The sequence below is a fragment of the Oncorhynchus gorbuscha genome, linkage group LG18 (genome assembly GCF_021184085.1).
Source record: "Oncorhynchus gorbuscha isolate QuinsamMale2020 ecotype Even-year linkage group LG18, OgorEven_v1.0, whole genome shotgun sequence".
NCBI lineage: Eukaryota > Metazoa > Chordata > Actinopteri > Salmoniformes > Salmonidae > Oncorhynchus > Oncorhynchus gorbuscha.
In genome coordinates, this window is record NC_060190.1 from 9,621,204 (window position 1) to 9,640,628 (window position 19,425).

The 19,425-nt window shown below is 42.5% G+C and overlaps 3 protein-coding genes across 10 annotated transcripts in view; 2 read left to right on the forward strand and 1 right to left on the reverse strand.

Annotated features, from left to right (window-relative positions):
- The window catches only part of LOC124004058 (STE20-like serine/threonine-protein kinase), a 35,519-nt gene extending 22,890 nt beyond the window's left edge, over positions 1 to 12,629 (reverse strand). For both annotated transcript variants that reach the window (XM_046312821.1, XM_046312820.1), the window contains exons 1-4: positions 11,831 to 12,629; positions 10,034 to 10,198; positions 3,785 to 3,833; positions 3,287 to 3,436 (exon numbers count right to left, since the gene is read on the reverse strand). In XM_046312821.1, coding sequence (XP_046168777.1) covers positions 3,287 to 3,436; positions 3,785 to 3,833; positions 10,034 to 10,198; positions 11,831 to 11,983 — 517 coding nt within the window. In that variant the 5' untranslated portion in view covers positions 11,984 to 12,629. The remainder of the gene's footprint in view (positions 1 to 3,286; positions 3,437 to 3,784; positions 3,834 to 10,033; positions 10,199 to 11,830) is intronic.
- A 647-nt stretch (positions 12,630 to 13,276) lies between these two features.
- stn1 (STN1 subunit of CST complex) lies at positions 13,277 to 17,535 on the forward strand. Of its 4 annotated transcripts, none has more exons than XM_046311824.1 (9): positions 13,277 to 13,600; positions 13,691 to 13,786; positions 13,906 to 13,983; positions 14,057 to 14,233; positions 14,399 to 14,525; positions 14,672 to 14,846; positions 16,525 to 16,662; positions 16,890 to 16,962; positions 17,079 to 17,535. In XM_046311824.1, the coding sequence occupies exons 1-9, from the start codon at positions 13,453 to 13,455 to the stop codon at positions 17,234 to 17,236; spliced, it is 1,170 nt and encodes a 389-aa protein (XP_046167780.1). In that variant the 5' UTR covers positions 13,277 to 13,452; the 3' UTR covers positions 17,237 to 17,535. The 4 variants fall into 4 exon arrangements, with proteins under 4 accessions (XP_046167780.1, XP_046167783.1, XP_046167782.1 ...); XM_046311827.1 differs by having other exon boundaries at positions 14,672 to 14,822; XM_046311826.1 differs by having other exon boundaries at positions 14,405 to 14,525.
- An 872-nt stretch (positions 17,536 to 18,407) lies between these two features.
- The window catches only part of LOC124004346 (SH3 and PX domain-containing protein 2A-like), a 138,520-nt gene continuing 137,502 nt past the window's right edge, over positions 18,408 to 19,425 (forward strand). For all 4 annotated transcript variants that reach the window (XM_046313178.1, XM_046313179.1, XM_046313180.1 and 1 more), the window contains exon 1: positions 18,408 to 18,935. In XM_046313178.1, coding sequence (XP_046169134.1) covers positions 18,864 to 18,935 — 72 coding nt within the window. In that variant the 5' untranslated portion in view covers positions 18,408 to 18,863. The remainder of the gene's footprint in view (positions 18,936 to 19,425) is intronic.

Sequence of the window (19,425 nt, forward strand, 5' to 3'; positions counted from 1 at the left end):
ACTATTGTAGTTGGAAACGGCTGATTTTTGATGGAATATCTACATAGGCGTACAGAGGCCCATTATCAGCAACCATCACTCCTGTGTTCCAATGGCATTTTGTGTTAGCTAATCCAAGTTCATCATTTTAAAAGGCTAATTGATCATTAGAAACCCCTTTTGCAATTATGTTAGCACAGCTGAAAACTGTTGTCCTGATTAAAGAAGCGATTACAACTGGCCTTCTTTAAACTAGTTGAGTATTCTTACAAGAACAAGGGCATTTCTAAGTGACCCCGAACTTTTAAACAGCAGAGTACCTACAGTAGAAAACAGGATATTATCTTATTTCTAACGATGTCAACTTTATTTCTCAACTCCTAACATCGAGCAAATTACACTCACTGTATCTGACATAGGCTTTGAAAATGCATCCGCGAATAGGCTACCAGTGTGGCAAGTGTCGCTGGCTGCTGGTAAGCTTTCTTAACTTGGACATACATTTTTGCCTACACACGGCTAACCTTTGTTTAAGCAGATAAAAAGATGCTCTTGGCGAAAATGTGTTTGCTGTTACCATTCTAGCTAATAGGCTACGTTCAGGACCACAATGGAAATAAGTCCCAGACTTTATTGTGTGTTATCCCCTATAATTTCACTCATGTGCATGTTGTCTTTTTCAGGTGTGATAGTTTTTAAAAAATATAATCAAATGAATAAAAATGTGGGCTCCTGAGTGGTGCAGCGGTCTAAGGCACTGCATCTCAGTGCAAGAGGCGTCACTACAGTCCCTGGTTCGAATCCAGGCTGCATCACATCCCAATCCATAGGGCGGCGTACAATCGGCCCAGCTTCGCCCGGGTTTGGCCGTCATTGTAAATAAGAATTTGTTCTGAACTGACTTGCCTAGTTCATTTAAAAAATAATAAACCAAACAATTATGTGAGAGTTCCTCTTCCAATTATAACACAGCTAGAAGGAGCCAGATGTCTCACCGGATGTATACATCTGAAGCATCCGCTTAAAACGACCAAATATAACGATGAGAGGAAGCCCAGTGGCGGGAAGTGGGAGGAGCTGAAGCTCGATGAATCTTGCCGACATTCGACAAATGTACTCCTTGATTAAACAATACAGTTCTCTTCCAAAAACTACAATGTCTGTTATGAACAGAGTGCACTAAGTTTTGTAGACTTGACCCTTTAGAAACGATTAGAAAAAAATGCATTGTTTAGGAGGGCAAGGGCGAATTGAGTTATTGCACACCCTCAGTTCACAGACTAGGCATTCCCTAACAGAAATATGCAAATACATGCTAGAACGTGCCAATAGGATTGCGCTAGCTGATGCTTGGCTCTGCCCAAACCTGGCTTGTTCTGCCCACAAAGCTTACTTTGCTCCCATTGGGAACAACACTGGTGGTGTATCTTGGGTTATGATGTGGGATGTCAAAATAATGAAAAACTATCTACCAAATCTATTAATAAAAAAATGTTAAATACTTATCCTTGCCAGTATCACTCACCTGATGATAAGACATGTGACATTTTGTTTTCTGCTAACGAGGTGGTCCCTGGGCAAAAACATGTTGGAAGACCCCTGGCCTAAGCTAATCTATACAAGTCAAACAATTGTTTCTGAAATACATATAGGCCTTCAGCCAAATCCAGGCCTATTCAAAAGCATAACAGTAATCATGTTAGGGACATGAAAAACATGCGACAAAAACATATTTTTATGTAACGTGTGCATCTGGACGATGACATCATGTGTTGTTTATAACAGAGTGTGTGTGTGTGTGAGTGTATGTACGTGTTTTTGTGTGTGTTTGTGATTAACCTTTCACACAAAGTCTCTCACTGCCTGTCACTGACATGCAAACAGGCACTGTCACAGCCACCTTTGTTATGTCACTGTACTGACACAAACCCTACTTTGTACTGCATTATCACATCAAGCCTGTTACGCGCACAAAGTTATGACTCATCCTAATACACAACCTACTGCATGATGAGTCTGGAGCTTACCGTGTGGAGCACCCCTCACTGTGTACCAAGATGACAGAACAATGATGACATGCAGGCTTTCCTAACACGCAATTGAATTTGTAGGCAGTTAGCATTGCCATAACTGAGTGACATAACTGACTCGTCGATGACGGCTACAATATTACGTGATGGAATATTTCTGTCTGTATATTGTGTTGTAAATGTTATGATAAACCTAACAAACAAAGACCACCTTATTCCTCTATTTTTTCTTCCACATCTGCGCTAAACATATTTGGTGTTTCATAGCGGTGATATCATGCTTTTATTTTTGACGAAACGCACCAACAGATGCACTGTCTAGCATCCAAGAATGCACTTCTATGGTGTATCCAGAAACTCCCCCTGGCCCTACTAAAAGCGGCAATACGTAACTTTTTGGTGAACCAACCAAATTCACATAGAAATGTGAGTTATTAATCTGTCGTTCTCATTGAAAGCAAGTCTTAGAAGCGGTAGATCTGTTCTATGTGTGCTATTTCTATGATTCCCATTCTTATGTTTTGTTTTTGTGTCTTTTACACCAGCTTCAAAACGCTGAAAATATGGTTGCAGTCATTGCAGCTAAAAGTGGCACAACCAGTTATTGAGTGTAAGGGCGCAATTACTTTTTCACACAGGGGAATTGTTTGTTGCATAACATTGTTAATTAAAGAAATAAGTATACATTTGAAAGGTTCCCTTTATCCGATATTAGGTTTTGGTTGAAGATCTGATAACATTCAGCAGAAAGAAATATGCAAAGACAGGGGCAGATACTTTTTCAAGTCACCGTACAATATTTTGGATGATTGAAAATATATTTCACAGCGGTTTAGATGGTACAATGATTCTCTACACGATTCTTGTTTTGTTACAAACTGAAAATAGGTCGAACTATTAGAATTTTAGCAACCAGCAAAATGGTGGAGCGACAGCCGAATAACCTTTTTTCTAAGAGGGTATGGTAGTGATTTTTACTATGACTGAAAAGTGTCTTCTACTAAAGGACTAAATGTACATGTTAAGCTCAGATAGTTGGTTAGGACAGTGGTTTTCAAACGTCTCCTAGGGGACCCCTGGACATTTCACAATTTTGGTGTAGCCCTGAACTACATCACCTGAAACGCCTATCCCAGGGTTTGATAGTTGACAAGTTGAATCAGGTGTGCTAGCTGTGGAATAGTTCTAATACATGGAACGGCTGCGGGCCCCCAGGGAGAGGTTTGTGAAACACACAGGGTTAGGTAACTCCCAGCCCCTCTTCCCCAGTCTCTTACCCAGTTTGACGTCTCCGTTCAGGGATAGCAGGATGTTCCCAGCCTTCAGGTCTCTGTGGATCACCTTGTTGTCGTGGAGGTAGAGGAGGGCCTGGAGGGTCTGCTTACACACCACCCGGATCTGGGGCTCCGTCAGGGGCCTCTCTAGCTCTGAGGGACCGGGGCCACATAAACACATACTTAGCATTCCTCCTCACACACTGGGTTTCACTCACACAGTCACACACACACACCCTCAGTAACAGGACTGAGCTGGCTAACGGCTGTATCAATGAAGAATGTTAATACTGACACCTTATCAATGCAGTATGAGGGTGGTCTACATCGTGTTGGTGCTAATCACTGGTAGTTCAATATCAGATAACTGTTACTATACCGTTATACCCATCACGTTTCAGTCACATAATAATGTTCAATGCGTTACCATTGTCACCAGTGATTTATCGCTCCTCTGCTTATCACATTCTTTAGAAGTAGGATGTAGGAAGACTGACTCACCCAGCATGACGGCATCCACCGCTCCACCTGCACAGAACTCTATCAGGATCTGCAAAATAAGAGAAGAATGGTTACAGTAGATGCAGTACAGTGGATTAAAGTAAACTAACAGCATTCATCTAATGAGGTTAAAATACCATAACAGCTTAAATACCACAGTAACAGGTAAACGCACCATACATTCACAACAAACAATAGTGAGTGTTTACAGTGACACAAAGTAAGAGCCTTTTCCATCGTACTACAGGCCAACAAGTCACTGTGTCATGTGGTCTTTGTCAATGGAGTCCTGTCTGGTCCCAGTAGCCTTACAATGCAAAGGATCTTAAAAGGGTCTCAAGTTCAATGATATCAAGACGCAACACACTTAACTCTACCTATCCTATCCATCACATAGGCCTAAGTAGTTACACTATGGACCAGCAACCTTCTCCCCTCCATACTTAACCCCCCCGTCACCTGCTTCATGTACAAACAACACTTTAAAAGTCTCCTTCTTTTAAAGACAAAACTCCCCGGTTTGTGGCCAGTATACTCAGAGTGTCTCGGAGTAGGCGTTCTAATCTAGGATCAGTTTTCCCTTTTAAATCAATGAATGAATTTGATTATATGGACATTAGAGAGGACCTGATCTTAGATCAGAACTCCTACGGAGACATTTTGTGTATACAGGCCCTGCTGTGTAAAACAACTTGAAAGTGAGTTGAACAGTGAATCTCCTCCTGCCAGGTTCAGTGAATGAAACCTGCTGAGCCTTAAATGTTTTCAAGGAGCTCTCAATATGGCTGCCTTGCGCCGCAGAGCTAAGAGGATTGGTCAGAGGGGCCATTCTGTTACTTTGCTCTGAAGGCTCTCTCAGAGTATACACATGCAGCCTAGCCTAGCGTCGCTAGCCAGAACATAGCCCTTTCCCCAAATAGGATTAGGAGTTTCCATGCACGCCTCAGGTGGGAGGGGGCTAGCTTGAGCTGCAGAAGCGATAAGGCTAGGTATTCGGAGGAGAGAGACACCTAGCCATTCAGTGTAGGGGGGGTAGTATCGTTTGACTAGCATAGTCCTGATATGTCAATAGACTTTGGACTGTATCAGGGCTATAGCCTAACCTAGCCTAGCATGCTGCTAACACTACAGACACAACAGAGAATTAGGCTAACAAAAAAACAAGCTCAATTTATCCACGGCCCTACTGTGCTCAATACAGTAAAACATGTAGTTAGTTAGGGCTGAGTAGAATAGAGAAATGCTACTGACAGCGAAACAATGGAAGACATATTTGGTGAGAGGTGCCAAGAAGAGGAAGACAAAACACACTTCCTCAATGTAACAGTCAATGAGAAATTATAGGTACTCTATATTCTCCTTTTGGCTAGTATTTAGAGAGAAGTTGACCTGTTCAACTATTGAGGTTTAGAGTCAAACATAATTATTGCAACAATGACCCGTGTGACCTTTCTAAGAAAAACTAATTTGTTTTTATTTACATTTTTTTAGTGGGTAGACCAGCTTTAATATTGCAGATAGATTGTTGCTTCCATCAATGTAATTGTCTGCATCATTTCCAATCCCCCATATATTTTTTGTAAATATATATATATATATATATAACAACAACAAAAATCCTTTACTGTGTTCCCCTAACCCTACCAACCCTACCCAAATTGGAGTAAACTAATGGACAACAACTCTTAGGTTTCTACTTCCAGATTATACATACTAGATACATTTCACGGACACAGTATATTTTACAATAGTTCTCTTTTTGTTTGTTTTTAGTCCCAGCTCCACTCAACCCCTCCCATCTATCTCTGAACACCATCCTTCAGTTCCCATCAACCCCTCCCATCTATCTCTGAACACCATCCTTCAGTTCCCATCAACCCCTCCCATCTATCTCTGAACACCATCCTTCAGTTCCCATCAACCCCTCCCATCTATCTCTGAACACCATCCAGTTGATTTCTATTTGCCATATATTTTGAGACTGTGCTGTGATGTTTTTACAAAAGATGAACCAATTCTTAGCTTAGCCTTATTACAACCATATCGAACATAAAATTCAACAAAAACCTTTCATTCTACCCAACAAAACTCTTGTAAAATAAGACAGTATGCTCCGCCTAAGTCTTGAAACAGCCTCGTCATTCATACAGGCCCTTGTGGTGTTGTTTCACTGGTAGGCGAGCTGTTGTTTTGGTCCAGCTGCATGTACAATCGTGTACAATAGGCCAAACAGTGGGTCTTTACAGTAGCAGGCGGGTAGATAGAAACTACAGGGCTGTCACCATGACTTCCTCTCCCAGCACACACACAGCCCTCTGAGGAGCCATTCATGTGATGCAGAGAGAGAAGGAGGACAACTCTGAGATAGCAGCTGTGTGGCTAAGATCCTAAACAAAGGTTAAAAAGGTCAGGTAAATTTGTTTGGGAGACAAAGATATGCAACGTATGACAAAATAGGCATATGATCAGACCCGTGATTAGGCACAACAGTCTAAGGTCAAGTACATTGGGGTTAGGATAGGAAATTAGAATGGCTGAGTCTGCGCATCCGTAGGTAACAGCCCCCTCCGTCCCTTTTCCCCAGAGCTGAAGATCTGAATCACTTACTGCGCATGTTTCTTTACCTTTACGCAAATAATGTTGTCGTCACCCTCCATTCACCATTTCTCACCGTCAATCGTTAATGATAATTATTTTAGTTTTACCAGTGAAAAGTCCATGAAGCATCTGCATACCAATCATTTGATCTCATTCAGTTTCATGGGGATATGCATTTACTTGCCTTTGGAAAGTATTCAGACCCCTTGACTTTTTCACATTTTGTTACGTTACAGCCTTATCCTAAAATGGATTCAATATATATTTCTCAGCAATCTACACACAATACCCCATAATGACAAAGCGAAAACGGGTTTGTAGAATTTTTTGCAAATTCATTTAAAAAAAACACTATTTACATAACTATTCAAACCCCTTTGCTATGAGACTCGAAATTGAGTTCAGTTGCATCCTGTTTCCATTGATCAACCTTGAGATGTTTCTACAACTTGATTGGAGTCCACCTGTGGTAAATTAAATAGATTGGACATGATTTGGAAAGGCACACACCTGTCTATATAAGGTCCCAAGTTGACAGTGTTATGTCAGAGCAAAAACCAAGCCATGAGGTCGAAGGAATTGTCCATAGTTCTCCGAAACAGGATTGTGTCGAGTCACAGATATGGGGAAGGTTACCAAAACATTTATGCAGCATTGAAGGTCCCAAGAACACAGTGGCCTCTATCAGTCTTAAATTGGAGAAATTTGGAACCACCAAGACTCCCTAGAGCTGGCCGCCCGCCAAATTGAGCAATTGGGGGAGAAGGGCCTTGGTCAGGGAGATGACCAAGAACCCGATGGTCACTCTGACAGAGGTCTAGAGTTCCTCTGTGGAGATGGGAGAACCTTCCAGAAGAACAGCCACCTATGCAGCACTCCACCAATCAGGCCTTTATGGTAGAGTGGCCCTGACAGAAGCCACTCCTCAGTTAAAGGCACCTGACAGCCCGCTTGGAGTTTGCCAAAAGGCACCTAAAGACTCTCAGACCATGAAAAAAGAGATTCTCTGGTCTGATGTAACCAAGATTGAACTATTTGACCTGAATGCCAAGCGTCACGCCTGGAAGAAACCTGGAACCATCCCTTCGGTGAAGCATGGTGGTGGCAGCGTGATATGTTTTTCAGCAGCAGGGACTGGGAGACTAGTCAGGATCGAGGCAAAGATGAACGGAGCAAAGCACAGGAGAGATCCTTGATTAAAATCGTCTCCAGAGAGCTCAAACTGGGACGAAGGTTCACCTTCAAATCAGAACAACAGACACAGTCAAGACAATGCAGGAGTGGCTTCGCGACAAGTCTCCGAATGTCCTTGAGTGGCCCAGCCAGTACTGAGTATAGGGTCTGAATGTGATATTTCAGTTTCAGGGGGGGGGGGACTATTTAATCAATTTTAGAATAAGGCTGTAACATAACTAAATGTTGAAAAAGTCAACGGGTCTGAATACTTCTGAAGGCACTGTAGATCTTCTTAAGTTATTTCGAGGTAGTCTACAATGTTGTTCCGCGGTAGCCTACAGTGTTGTTCCGAGGTAGCCTACAGTGTTGTTCCGAGGTAGCCTACAGTGTTGTTCCGAGGTAGCCTACAGTGTTGTTCCGAGGTAGCCTAGTGTTGTTCCGAGGTAGCCTAGTGTTGTTCCGAGGTAGCCTAGTGTTGTTCCGAGGTAGCCTAGTGTTGTTCCGAGGTAGCCTACAGTGTTCTTTTGAATGATGTACAGTGAGCACATTTTAGAGCAACTGTAGCCTACACATGTTTGTTTTCAATCAAAGCACATGTCGTTCAGTTACGTAGAATACCACCATTAAGTGATCTCGCAGACATTGATTCAGCTTTGATCTAACTTTATTAAACGAGCACCATTCGCCAGAGTGGCCTGTTCTCTACGAGTAGAGCAGAGACTGTGGGCAAAGTAGAGAATCCTGTACATGTGCAGAAGCTTCGGGACCTTTAGCTGCCTGTCTATCCAATAACTTGCAAAGTGGGTATTTGTATGGTAAAAGAGTTAGCTTCAGTCACACATTGTGGAAACCCAAGTGAAATTGAGGAAACATAAAATGGCTACTGTCCCTAATCTAACCCCTTAAAAAACATAATATGATTTTACCACATTGTTATTAGAGCCATATCAAATGAGGAAGACTAAATAAATCCCTCTCCAGACTTGACCTCGACACAGCCTTTTAGAACGTCAAGTCTTTCATCTACAGCAAGAGCTCCTGTGCTCATCTCTTGCTCTCTCTAGTTACACACCAGCTACCATGTAAGTGGCAGGTAGCCTAGTGGTTAGAGCGTTGGGCCAGCAACTGAAATGTTGTTAGATCAAATTCCCTGAGCGGACAAGGTAAAAATCTGACGTTCTGCACCCGAACAAGGCAGTTAACCCACTGTTACCGGGCCGTCATTGTAAATAAGCCTCTGTTCCTATTTGACTTGCCTTGTTAAATAAAGGCTAAATAAAAAAGCCTAGATAATAATCAATACACAACCTCCAATGGTCTAGAAGCCATTGTTCAGCAGACAATGGAGAGGAAAGGGCTGACCACTCAACAGAGCTGCAGTGTCACCCAATACTGCAGGTAATCATCACAGCTTTTGATGAGTCCGATTACTGATAATATGTCTATGTGGATGTTTCTATGTCGGCAGGGAGGAAGCCACCGTGTCGTACCACTTATTATTTCCCAGCTTGAAAAAAAAGCGATGGAGCTTTTGTCTCGTTCTGCTTTGGGGCTCTTGGGAGGCTTGGGTATGTAACCTATCAGGTAGCACCTTAGAAGAACTGACCTTGTGGATTTAGACAATATATTACGTATTATTTGTGGAATCCATTTCTCCTGAATGAAAGGTGGAAATGCCGTTGTTTTATAGGTAGTCTTTTGTATTATATTCCTATATAGCTTGGTTCACTTTAGGTGTCCTATGCCAAGAAGACCAAAACAAAACAGATGGTCCCTTATTAATAGCTAGTTAGATATGATCAAACCACTCCTTGCAATCCCTGGGTGTACAAATGTCCTAATTTATGCATGACCACTTTCCCAATGCAATTATGTCCTCCTTATCTACGGACACAGGTGTGCCCTGGGCAAAGTCATCTGAAACTAGATCTCCAAATCCAATCAAAATTCACAGGAAGTGACCACCATCCTGAAGGAGAGGACTAGAACAATGTGTATACAAAGAGAGGGTTATATGGATGGACTCCAGTTATTTTGGGAGGTGACACAACGTCACTCAGTGATATCATGAAGACGAGAAAGGCAATATAATAATACACTGTAATACAAAAATTAATGTCCATATCAAATATGGCAATAACCTATAATAAATGCTGCTAGTGTACGTGCTCGTTTGAACTTTGACCTGGGAAGACAATAACCAAGGTAGCGTAGGTGTGAGAGGAGGATGAACATTCCATTGTACTGACAGCCATGACACAGGCCAGTCCTCACAACTCATAATAGCCTAGTTAAGAGGCCCCAGCGAAGGACGACACTGCAGCACACTGCTAATCTTAGCTGATTCTCCATAAACCATTCCATCTCACAACCAATGACCTTCAAGAGTTTGTGCTATCACTGACATCAATACACTATCACAGCAACACCGCTAACAAAGCCCGACCTCCGCTGAGAACGCCACTCCCTGCTCACCCATAGCTTGCTGTCGTAGTAGAAGGCGTCCAGCAGCTTCACTATGTTGTGATGGTCGCAGGAGGCCAGGATATCGATCTCTACCATATAGTCCTCCAGCTCCTCCTCCGTCTTGGTGTCGATCACTTTAGCCGCGGCCAGAATGCCTGTTAGCTTGTTCTGGGCCTAAGAGACACACAGGTAGAAGTGAGAAGGTTATTATGGTGGATTCTGACAATGGAACAGACTTGAGTTCTGTTGAGGTTCGCGGAAGACGTACCAAGGTTAGAGTGAGCGAGTTATTTTATTGGGGGGGCTTTGTGGAGATTATAGAATGGAATGGGTCCCGTTGTTGCTCTCATCATAGGAGTCAAGAGAAGAGTTGAGATCAGATTTCACATGACGTTCGCAAAAAAACTGAAAGCAGCAAACTGACACTTTTTCTCAAAATGTATTTTTCACATCTTCGATGACGACCATCGCAGCACAAGTCCCAATTCCATTTGAAGTGGAAGTGTCTGCCGTTTGTTTTGGTCGTGTCTCATAGCAGGATGTGCTGGATGAGGACAGCAGTGATATGGGATATGGCACTTCCTCTTAACCTGGGTTGTGTTCCTCAGGTCACATCTGCCATTCAAATGATTTGAATACATTATCCCGTATTATCACATTACACATAATCACATTCACAGGATGGATCCATATTCAGCACACACACACACACACACACACACACACACACACACACACACACACACACACACACACACACACACACACACACACACACACACACACACACACACACACACACACACACACACACACACACACACACACACACTTCTCTTTCACTATGAATGGATGGGGAGTTTGGAAGCCGGTTCAAATAGGGTGACTCATCATGAGATTGCAGCACATTCGATTTGGCCTGTTGTAGCTCTAGTAGTGCCAGGATGGTCCATTATTTACTATTCTTAGTAAATGTAGAGTAAATGCTGCTGGGCTTTGTTCATGGAGCAGCCAACGGTTTGGTTGTAGGAGTCGTCAAATTCACATGACATCTGTTACTAAACTGACTAAGGCATATGGGATTCTCTACGACAAGTAATAGTTAGATTTGGAAACCATAATAGATCAGAAATAAATTGAAAACAGAGCACAATCATGGTAGGGATCCAGATGGCTATTATTATACTGTTACACCATGCCCAAAAATAGGCTGGTGGCTACGGAAGAACAAGCAAGCTAATTGTTAAAGCGTCAACAAAGCACCCTGCTACTGGTCTTGGCCCTCCACTCACGGGTGATCACATTCAATTGTCACTCATGCAAACAATGCGTTTTGGTCTGCCCATGCATCGAGGTCGGTGAAAACAATGCCACGATGTATTGCGACTCATCTAACACGGTTTAGGGCTGCTGTGAAAGGCTTAACATTCAGAGCTGGGGAAGAAATAGCTGTGTGTGTGTGTGTGTGCATGCGTGTATGTGTGTGTGGGGACTGGAGACAGTGTAGTTGCCATTGTTGACCAAAATGAAAAGAATGGCAGTCAATAATCCGATGTTGGGCTTAGTCCTAATCATAAGAGTAAGAAGTAACACTTCCAGTCGTAGCCGAAGGGAAGAATTCCAAGGAACACGATGAAAGATTTATTACTCCAATTGGTTACAGCAGAGTGGTCGGAGACGAACACACACATGACATGACTCTTGAAAGATGGTGTTAAACTGTAAGTGTAACGTGTTTACAATGTCATCACCATTGCTACAACAAATCAGAAGAGGTCTACGATGACTGAAAAGGACCTATCCTACCTTATAGACTTTCCCAAAGGCTCCATCCCCCAGTTCTCCAATGATCTCCCATATCTCCTCTGGGTTCTCGTCTCTGTGGACATGCTCATACTGTTTCTTCTTCTTCTCAGCACCTAATTTAAAGATTTTACGGAAATTGAAAAAGGATGCCATTTTCAAGCCAGCCTTCTTCAGATAGACAGTTGACAAAGGAATGAATATCCAGCAATTCGAAGATCATCAGTGCGTTCTACCGCATAGGACTTGAACTGTTGTGTTTACTTAGGTCCCTTGGTGTTCTTCTGAGTCAAGCAGACTCCGGGGTGGCATATTCAATAGGTTACAGTATTATAACAATTCAGAATGATTTCAAATACTGTTAGACTGAAATAATTGATGGTCAAACCGTTATTATGGCAACGATATCACAGTTATCCCATAACAAAATTAAGTTCCAACGACATCATGGGCTATTGTTGATTCTTACACCAACAATATTCACATTGATGTCTCCTGGCATTGTATTTCCGTCCAAAGAATAGACTTTCACGGTGCAAAGTAAGCACGGGAAGTTGCTGCTGTTCCTTAACTCAGAACAACCAACACTGGCCTGACAACGCAAACGGCAGGGCTCTTTCCTCAACCAAAGAGCAAACAGAGAAGGTACAGAATCGACCCTTCAAAAGAATGATATTCCAATAAATGTTATATTCGATCCCCCAAAGTCACTTGAATGTTTGTATATCGAATAAAAACACCGTTGGTATGATAAGACAATCTTCTTTCCCTTGGCGAAGCACGGGGTCCAGTAATCTAGAGGATTTGGTGTCAAATGCGCGTTCATGAGCCCGCAACTGTAGTTCTTTCACTTCTTCACGCTTGATCGATGTTGGAGGAGAGAGCTCCTAGAGGACGTTGCTTCCACCCTCAGCACTGGAGGCTAGCATTATGTGTTAGACATTATTCATAAATGAAAGAAAACGTTTAAATAATATTTTAAGGAGTACGACATTTTGTAGAGGCCTATTCAATGCATTCATAGTCCAGGCCTATTGTTCAAACCTGCAACATTTTGTAAATCCTAAATCAAATTTAACGAGAAAGAAAAGCCATATAGCCTCATTAAAAAAAGATTGCACATTTACCCTAATATTGAAAATGTTCAATTCTGATAATTGCATCAATATGAGAGATAATACAGTCTGATACAGTGATGGGTTTCTTTATTCTCTCATTATATTGCTTAAAACGACATGTCCCAGATACCCATGCGAGACGTGCACTCGCTCGTGCAGCCGCAAACTTTTCAACATTGTTATCTTTACCACATTTACATATATTAATAATCGTCCTTCACGAGTAAAATATGTTAACATAAATACATAGTTTATTTAATCTGTTCTATTTTCATATTTTTTTACATCTATATATTTACGTGTGGGAAATTCACGTGACCGGAAACTCAGACTTCTGCGGAAGCTGTGCAAATATTTGCTCAAATATCAAACCATTTCCCGGGAAAACGAAGCAAAACAAACTAACTAAGCGAGGGAGAGATGAGTAATCGTTCGTAAGTAAGTAAGTAGGTTAGCTTGCTACTTTTGATTGTCTTTGATCACGTGTAGTGAGTCGCCTATGATGGTATGCAGCCTGAAGCGAAGGATCCAGAGGAGGATAGTGTCTGGGAGGAACCACCTTCAATGCTGTGGGGACTGGACCCCATGTTCAACGCTTTCACCAGGCTCTATGTCAAAGACATCCTACAGATGAGAGAGTCCTGTCAAGTGTCAGGTACTTTTACCTTCAGTTTTGACAACGTGAATGCCACTGTCATGTTTATTCAACATTACTAGCTAACACATTTAATTTCCCCTAACCTAGGGATATACTTTTACAACTCTCACCCGATATTCAAAGTTGATGTGCTCGGGACTGTGGTGTACAAACGAGAGCGAGAAGACTTCTTCTGTTACGGAGGTAATGATGAAGCTCAGTTGATTCATTTTGAAATATTCCTATTTTGTCTCTTCACATCAAACTATTATCCACATGCAAACATTGAGTCCAATATGGTTGATGTGATCATTGCTTCACAGTTGATGATGGTACTGGTGTTATAAACAGCCTTTGCTGGAAAGATGAACTGTGGAGGGAGCAAGGTGACCCTGCTACACGTAAGTGCAGATATTCTCATTATAGCTGTGTGTCAGCCCTGTTTGTGTTCACGGTTGGCTGTAATATCTTTAGCAGGGGCGAGGTCTTTCGGTAGCAGCACTCGTGAAGACTTCAACCCAGCCAGCGAGCTGAAGAAACTACGGCAAGCCCAACATAGCAGCTCCCACCTGGAGATAGGAGAACTGCTCAGGGTGCGAGGGCCCGTCAAGACCTCCAGACAACAGCGAGAGATAATGGCCTCTACTTACTGTGAGTGGAGAGGTGACACATGAGCATGGTCACACAGATGCAGGCGTGCTCGGTCATGTGCATGTGGACACACACTTCTGCATTTTGCAACTATACACAGTTAATTAAACCTGACATATTGTTGTCCAGACAATCTCTAATGGCCCCCCAATATGTTGGTTGAAGATAAAGTGTCAGACCCGGTGATGGCGGTCCAGATATCCTGGATGATGGAGGTTCCTCAGCTCTACAGACAGTGCTATGATAAACCATTCCATCTGGACAGCAGTGCACAGAACCCTAACATTCAAGGGTAGGTCTAATAATCTCTTTAGCTGTATTCAATTGCCGGTCAGTGAGGAGCAGCATCATTTCGGCTAGTATGCATGATATATCTTCAAACTTTGATTTAGTGACGTTTTTGTGAATATCTTTATGGCTTATTTGGTATTCCTGCAGTGGTTCTGCTTCCTACCTGCTTGGCAGAGCCACTCGTATCCTGAAGGACTTCCTGAAAGAGAAAGAAGTCACCAGGTTCAGACCTTATGATGTCCAGGACCTTCTACAGCCTCTGGTCTCCAGACAACCTCAGAAGACAGCAGCAGAACAAGTACACATACAGTGGGAAGAACAAGTAATTGATACACTGCTGATTTAGCATGTTTTCCTACTTACAAAGCATGTAGAGGTCTGTATTTTATTAATCATAGGTACACTTCAACTGTGAGACGGAATCTAAAACAAAAATGTTAAAAATCACATTGTATGATTTTTAAGTAATTCATTTGCATTTTATTGCATGATATAAGTATTTGATACATCAGAAAAGCAGAACTTAATATTTGGTACAGAAACCTTTGTTTGCAATTACAGAGATTCCTGTAGTTCTTGACCAGGTTTGCACACACTGCAGCAAAAGATTTTAGCCCACTCCTCCATACAGACCTTCTCCAGATCCTTCAGGTTTTGGGGCTGTTGCTGGGCAATACGGACTTTCAGCTCCCTCCAAAGATGGGTTCAGGTCTGGGGACTGGCTAGGCCACTCCAGGACCTTGAGATGCTTCTTACAGAGCCACTCCTTAGTTGCCCTGGCTGTGTGTTTCGGGTCATTGTCATGCTGGAAGACCCAGCCACAACCCATCTTCAATGCTCTTACTGAGGGAAGGAGGTTGTTGGCCAAGATCTCGCGATATATGGCCCCATCCATCCTCCCCTCAATACGGTGAAGTTGACCTGTCCCCTTTGCAGAAAAGCATCCCCAAAGAATGATGTTTCCACCTCCATGCTTCACCGTTGGGATGGTGTTGTTGGGGTCCTCCAAACATGGCGAGTGGAGTTTAGACCACAAAGCTATTTTTGTCTCATCAGACCACATGACCTTCTCCCATTCCTCCGCTGGATCATCCAGATGGCCATTGGGAAACTTCAGACGGGCCTGGACATGCGCTGGCTTGAGCAGGGGGGACCTTGCATGCGCTGCAGGAGTTTAATCCATGACGGCGTAGTGTGTTACTAATGGTTCTTTGAGACTGTGGTCCCAGCTCTCTTCAGGTCATTGACCAGGTCCTGCCGTGTAGTTCTGGGCTGATCCCTCACCTTCCTCATAATCATTGATGCCCCACAAGGTGAGATCTTGCATGGAGCCCCAGACCGAGGGTGATTGACCGTCATCTTGAACTTCTTCCATTTTCTAATAATTGCGCCAACAGTTGTTGCCTTCTCACCAAGCTGCTTGCCTATTGTCCTGTAGCCCATCCCAGCCTTGTGCAGGTCTACAATTTTATCCCTGATGTCCTTACACCCTCTCTGGTCTTGGCCATTGTGAAGAGGTTGGAGTCTGTTTTTTTGATTGAGTGTGTCTTTATACAGGTAATGAGTTCAAACAGGTAATGAGTGGAGAACAGGAGGACTTCTTAAAGAAAAACTAACAGGCCTGTGAGAGCTTGAATTCTTACTGGTTGGTATGTGATCAAATACTTATGTCATGCAATAAAATGCTAATGAATTACTTAAAAATCATACAGTGTGATTTTTTTTTTTGATTTTTGTTTTAGATTCCGTCTCTTACAGTTGAAGTGTACCTATGATATAAATGACAGGCCTCTACATGCTTTGTACTGTAAGTAGGAAACACTGACGATTTTGCAGGTTATCAAATACTTGTTCTCCCCACTGTATATGCATATAGGCTAGATCATTTGTGAAACATCTATGTAGGCATTATAAAGGGTTTATGAAGGCACCATTAACCTTTTAAGTTGTTCATTTTAAAGTGGAACCATATCTTTAAAAGAAATCTGATTTGATGCTAGGAGCCTGAGGCTGGTCCATCATCGGGTCCACCAACATCTTTCAAACAGCTCAGGGAGCTACTCCAGAAGAGCCTTCAGATTCTGCAGGACGAAGGCTTGGTGTTCCGCAAGGTCAAATGTCAGGATGAGGTCTACCATGTAAGCAGCAGAAGCACATCAAGATAGATATCACAGAGGATCTCAGTGCTATGTGAAGCTCATCAAACACATTGTCGCTGAGGCTCATGGGATGTGGGAAACAAGCAAAGTGCTCAGCATACAAGAATGAATGATTTTGGGACTGATCTTTCATTGTATTATTGTGGTGACTGAAGGTTATATTGGAATGACACAAGTATTGATTCTACCGTATTTCACCCCTTTAGGTAACGGAACGGGACAAGGATCTTCTCATGGCAATCAGAGACATTCTTCGGGAAGATTGCAGACGAGAGAAATGTAAGGGCATTTTCCCTCTTCTTACTCCTTTTAGAGTACTTTACAATATACTGCTCCCCCAGTGCTATACCAGTGTATTATAATATGTATTGATGGTCTTTCTCTCTCGTTGCCAGATGCGGAAAAGGGTTGCCACATCCTGCACATCCTGTCCAGTGTGAGACAGAGGTACAGTCGCAACGTGAGCAAGGCAGCCTTGGAGCTGGTCCTCAAAGCTCTGGAGTGTAATAGTGACATCATCAGCACCAGCGACAGTCATTACACTATCATCTGACGCTGATTTAGACATTGTGGGACATTCCACAAATTGTCTGAAATGGGAGTGAAACGGGGAGGTACTATCCGACCTTGTCCAATAAGAAACGCATGTTTTTGTTTTCCCGTTTGAAAAATATTGTAACGACCCTGGGTTTATAGGCGCGGAAATCGAGTCTGTCGCACGAGCATGCTTTTGCGGCACAGTCGATAGCGCGCCGGGGCTCGGGCTCGAAGGTTGAGGGTTCGAGACCTGCTCCCTGCTGTTTCATTACAATATATATAACGTGTGCCTTAATAAATTGGATTATTACTTAACATGGCCGTCTTCAAGATGTCATTCGTTATCAATCATGCTGGAGCTATGTACATTTGTATGAATGTATATTTAAGGAGTACAGTTTTGTGCAATATATATTTTAAAAATGTGCTAAAGTTGTATAAATTATGTGTACAATACCTGGATTTAAAATTAAACTTGGAGCATATGCTCATTTTGCACACGGGGGCAGTATTTCGTCGTTTAATATGCACCGCGATGCAGCCCGTTCGCTGATTGGTCCACTTTGAAACATCTGTATCAATACGTCCAAGCTATTGATGAGAGCAGCCTATAGCGTCTTATGACTCAGTTGCCACCGCTGTCAACGAAACTGCGAGGCATAAGAAGCAATATATGGAATCGTTTATGCTATCTAGGCCCAAAGAACAAATGTTGTTATAACCATTACAAAGGCTACAAATAGCTATTTAACCATAAATGCTTTTGATAATGAAGAGTTAAATTGTTATGCTGAAACCAATCACATTCATTAAAAAGTATCCTTACATGATCCAAGCGCAGTGTGACGTTCACATTTTTCTTGTCATTAGCTACATTGTAGCCACTGTTGGGAACACTTTGAGGAAGGTTTACAGCTCGTGAATATTATTACAATGATTACGCATCTTTTCCAACATATCTAAATGTTTACAAACATATAGACAATGCCAAGATACACAGAACTACATGCAAGTATACCATAAACTCTGAGTTGGAATATGGGACTTCAATCTGCTAGCACAGTTTACCCCAAATGCTTGATCCCACTGGTGGACGCACGACAAGCAAGCCCATCCCACTAACCACCCCCTCCCCCCAAAAAAGATTTGCTCTGCGCCTTGCTTGCTTCTGGAGGCATTTGGCGGTGAATTCGGTGGCTTTTTCAGTCTACCCCGACCCTATATAGCCTACAGGTATGCACCCCTCGCTGAAGGTATTGTGGTCCAACACAAAGGAACTCGCTCCACTTTCCTATTTGAGGTGACCTCCTTCTCAGCATGCGACTGCTTGCCAGCCTGCCTTGTCCAACGTGAAGATATCGCCTTTCGGATTTCGGCCAGAATGTTTTAGCCATATAAAGATATATTTTCAATTGATAGCGACTATGATATATTCTGCATTTCGGTATATTTCGCATACTCAAGGCAAGACATTTGATTCCCTGCGCCGGAACATTAGCTAGAATCGACAACCCAATCAATGAATGTCCTTATTGAATTCTTCTTCTCCAACGTTTCTTGAACTGCAGAGGCTATAGCCCACTACAGGAACTGGGATATTGCATTTATTGTGTGTGTACGCTGTAGCCATTTCCAACGTCAAAATGCAGTTTCGGACAGTGTTGGATGTAAAAGTCGTGGACGTGGAGAAGCGGCGCAATCCGTCCAAACATTACGTGAGTAGGATACCCCCCCTCACCCTTTATCTACCTACCTGGGTCCATTCAAATTCCGAACTACAATGACTACCTCATATATTCTGTATCTATTTATGAATAGAATACACGGTGAAAGGTTTCACCACTTATAGCCTAGACCAGTCATCGCAGCTCATTATAGTTTTGATTAAACTAGCCAATGATTCATGAGTTATTGATTCAGTCTGCCAATCAATTTCTCCGTTTATCAAATTGTGTAGATGATATATTCTGTGTATGACACTGGCCTCTTAGAACATATATGTCATTCTTGTCATTCATTTGAATGTGTTATAGCCTAACAAATGAATATAAAGAAGGGTTATAACTAGTGACAGTACAGACAGTATAAGTAATGACAGGTTACGACGGTGGCGTATCTTTTTCAACAACCTGAGAACCGAACTGTGATGCTTTATTCAACTGGAACTAATATAGACTAGTTTTGTATATCTCGTGAGTTTCTTAG